Source organism: Corylus avellana, chromosome ca5 (assembly GCF_901000735.1).
Source record: "Corylus avellana chromosome ca5, CavTom2PMs-1.0".
Taxonomy (NCBI): domain Eukaryota; kingdom Viridiplantae; phylum Streptophyta; class Magnoliopsida; order Fagales; family Betulaceae; genus Corylus; species Corylus avellana.
Genome location: NC_081545.1, coordinates 27518576 through 27521230, shown reverse-complemented (window position 1 = coordinate 27521230; position 2655 = coordinate 27518576). Strand labels below are relative to the sequence as shown.

At 35.2% G+C, this 2655-nt stretch overlaps 1 protein-coding gene across 1 annotated transcript; it reads right to left on the bottom strand.

Annotated features, from left to right (window-relative positions):
• Window positions 1-1580: 1580 nt before the first annotated feature.
• Window positions 1581-2172, bottom strand: LOC132182404 (transcription factor MYB114-like). Its single transcript, XM_059595642.1, has 2 exons — window positions 1999-2172; window positions 1581-1815 (listed from the first exon to the last, which is right to left on the bottom strand). Exons 1-2 carry the CDS (start codon window positions 2114-2116, stop codon window positions 1676-1678), a joined length of 258 nt encoding a protein of 85 aa, XP_059451625.1. The 5' UTR covers window positions 2117-2172; the 3' UTR covers window positions 1581-1675.
• Window positions 2173-2655: the final 483 nt, after the last annotated feature.

Sequence of the window (2655 nt, the reverse complement as noted above, 5' to 3'; positions counted from 1 at the left end):
GAAAAAAAAAAAAAGAAAGAAAGATAGAAGGAAAATAAAAATGATGAGAAGACACAAATAACCCTCTTAATTTAACTATGACAAAGAAAGAAATAGGGCCTAACCGTAAATCTATACCATCATACAAAAAGTAAGTGAGGTGAAATACCCAAAAACCCGGTCAAACTAATTAAAATTCATTATTTTCTTACCTTTGTGTATTAAAAGACAAAATAACTCCAAATCAAATTCATTATTTCCTTACTAATTAAACTGGGTGAGCTTAATACCAAAGGGCAAAATAATAATTTGGAGCCATCAAAGAAAAATCATTGTTATAGAGGCATTGGTTTTTTTGTATATTAATTTAATATATATATATATATATATAATATTAAAAAAATTATTATTATATATAAATGCACCCGGTTCCTGTTCCCCAGTAATTTTTGACACCCCTGCTAAAATTAGATCATGTTATGTAATTATAATGAGCTTTTAGGAAAGTTTGGAATTCTTTCCATTCTCATTCACATTGAATAAAAATTCTTACCAAACTCAAAAAGACAAGTGTAGGGTGGTAAATGAACTAATTTCGGCAGAGCTAAGAGCCACCTTAGTTTGTCTGTTTAAATTTACACTGTTTCTTGAGTTTGCAAGCCTATATGGATTTATTGAGCATGCACACAATCATATTACTTACCTATATAGTCAAACGACTCTTTTACATCAACTGCACTCTAGCTAACTCCTACAACCCCGGCCCCATAGGAATCCCCTAATCCGCATTATACCATTTCCTTTTTGTCTACATCCTCATCATATATTGCTTCACCCAAATCTTTGTCTTCGCTTTCATCTTTGTCCACAGGAGAAATAATTTTTCGGGCACTTTGCAAGGCATGTTCTAAGAGTCATCCACGTGAGCAGAGCAACACGATTGCACCTCAACGTGATGCTCCCGTGACTTGAACCCATAACCCGAGCTCTGATACCATTTGTTAATCGAGTCTTTGACCATCTGATGTGAAAACTAATTGGAGTCGAGTGAAAAAAGCCAAAACATTTTATTGCATTTAAAATTGCACCCCGCAAAACATGTTTTAAGAGCTGTTCACGTAAGAAGAGTGTCACTGTTGCACCTCAACAAGATGATTAGAAGCAATGTGACAAATATCTTGGCATTTGAAACATGGACAATTGTTAGGAGGGTTGGAATGGCTATAACCAGCTACTGGAATTTCTGGTTTTGAAGGAGGTTTGGATGATGATGTCTGGTAGAATTAAGGGTTCGCCCTCAACCAGCACTCATTTATACGTTGTCTCCACAAATTACCAATTGTCACACTCATCCCTTCCAGTTAAAAAAAAAAAAATCTCTTTTGTTGCTAAGATCGTTAAAAGGGACGACAAACAAGAGCTAGCCTTGGATTATAATACTAAGACAAACACACATACACAGAACATATATATAAATGCTTTCATGCTCTGCTCGTATAAAGAAAGAGCAAGCTTGAGCAATCTCTCTCTCCCTCTCTCTGATATATAAACATATATATGTTCCATATATTCTCGGGAAAAAGGAAAAAAGAAAGAGCCATGGAGAGTTATTAATTTGATGCTTGCATGAGGTCATGCATGTCTAACTGCTGATCCGATCCTGCATTATCAGTTGGAATTATATTATATTAACTAGCTACACTTGCCTGTTGCGTAAGAGTTTATGGAGCCTGATAATCAGATCAACTTCGTCTGCGGCAAAGCCTCCTCTCTTGACATTTGGCTTCAGGTAGTTCAGCCACCTCATTCTACAGCTTTTCCGGCATCTATTTAAGCCTGCAAATTGCATAAACCCAATCCTTTAAACTTCTAATTAAGCTCCAATGAGGGTTGCATTATAATATTGAAAACAAAACTTACATTTTTCTTGGATTATATATATATATATATATAAGTACTTGCTTAATCAAAGAATATTAATCTCTCTCTCTCTCTCTCTCTCTCTCTCTCCTGAACTACCTGCTCTGTGAGGAATTTGAAACCACTGTCCTTCTCCATAGTTCTCAACGCACTGCCTGAGAAGGATATCTTCCTCTTCAGTCCATGCACCTTTTCTCACACCGAAAGAGTGCTCCATGGAGGGCGGATTGATAGTTGATTAAAGTACCTTTAAGCGGTTACCTTTTTTAGTTTGTCCCAAGCATGCAGCACTTCCTATATATTGACACATTTCGCCTGCGTCAATGTCCAACGTCTACAAAATCCACGTGTTTCAGACTTCACAACAAATTGTCAATCCAGTGGCCAACCAAACCCACCAACCCCAAAACAAAAACAAATTTATGGCCCCCAAAAGTTGGGAAAAAAAATATATACGATCCCCAATAAGAGAATGATAATTATAATGAATACATAATTTTTTCTTTAAAAAAAAAAAAAAAAAAAATCATTTAGAGGAAAAAAAAAATTCCAATATTTGGCTCTCGACCCCCTGGCTTGCTTGAGCATTTAAAAGCTACTTTATAGCTAATTTTCTTCCCTAAAAATATTAAAAAAAAAAAAATTACAAGAAACTATTTGCAGCAGCTTCTCTATACTTCCTTAAATATTGAGTATGCGATAGAGCTACCGCTATATATCCATTGTATCCTATCCATGATTCTAATACAATTTTTT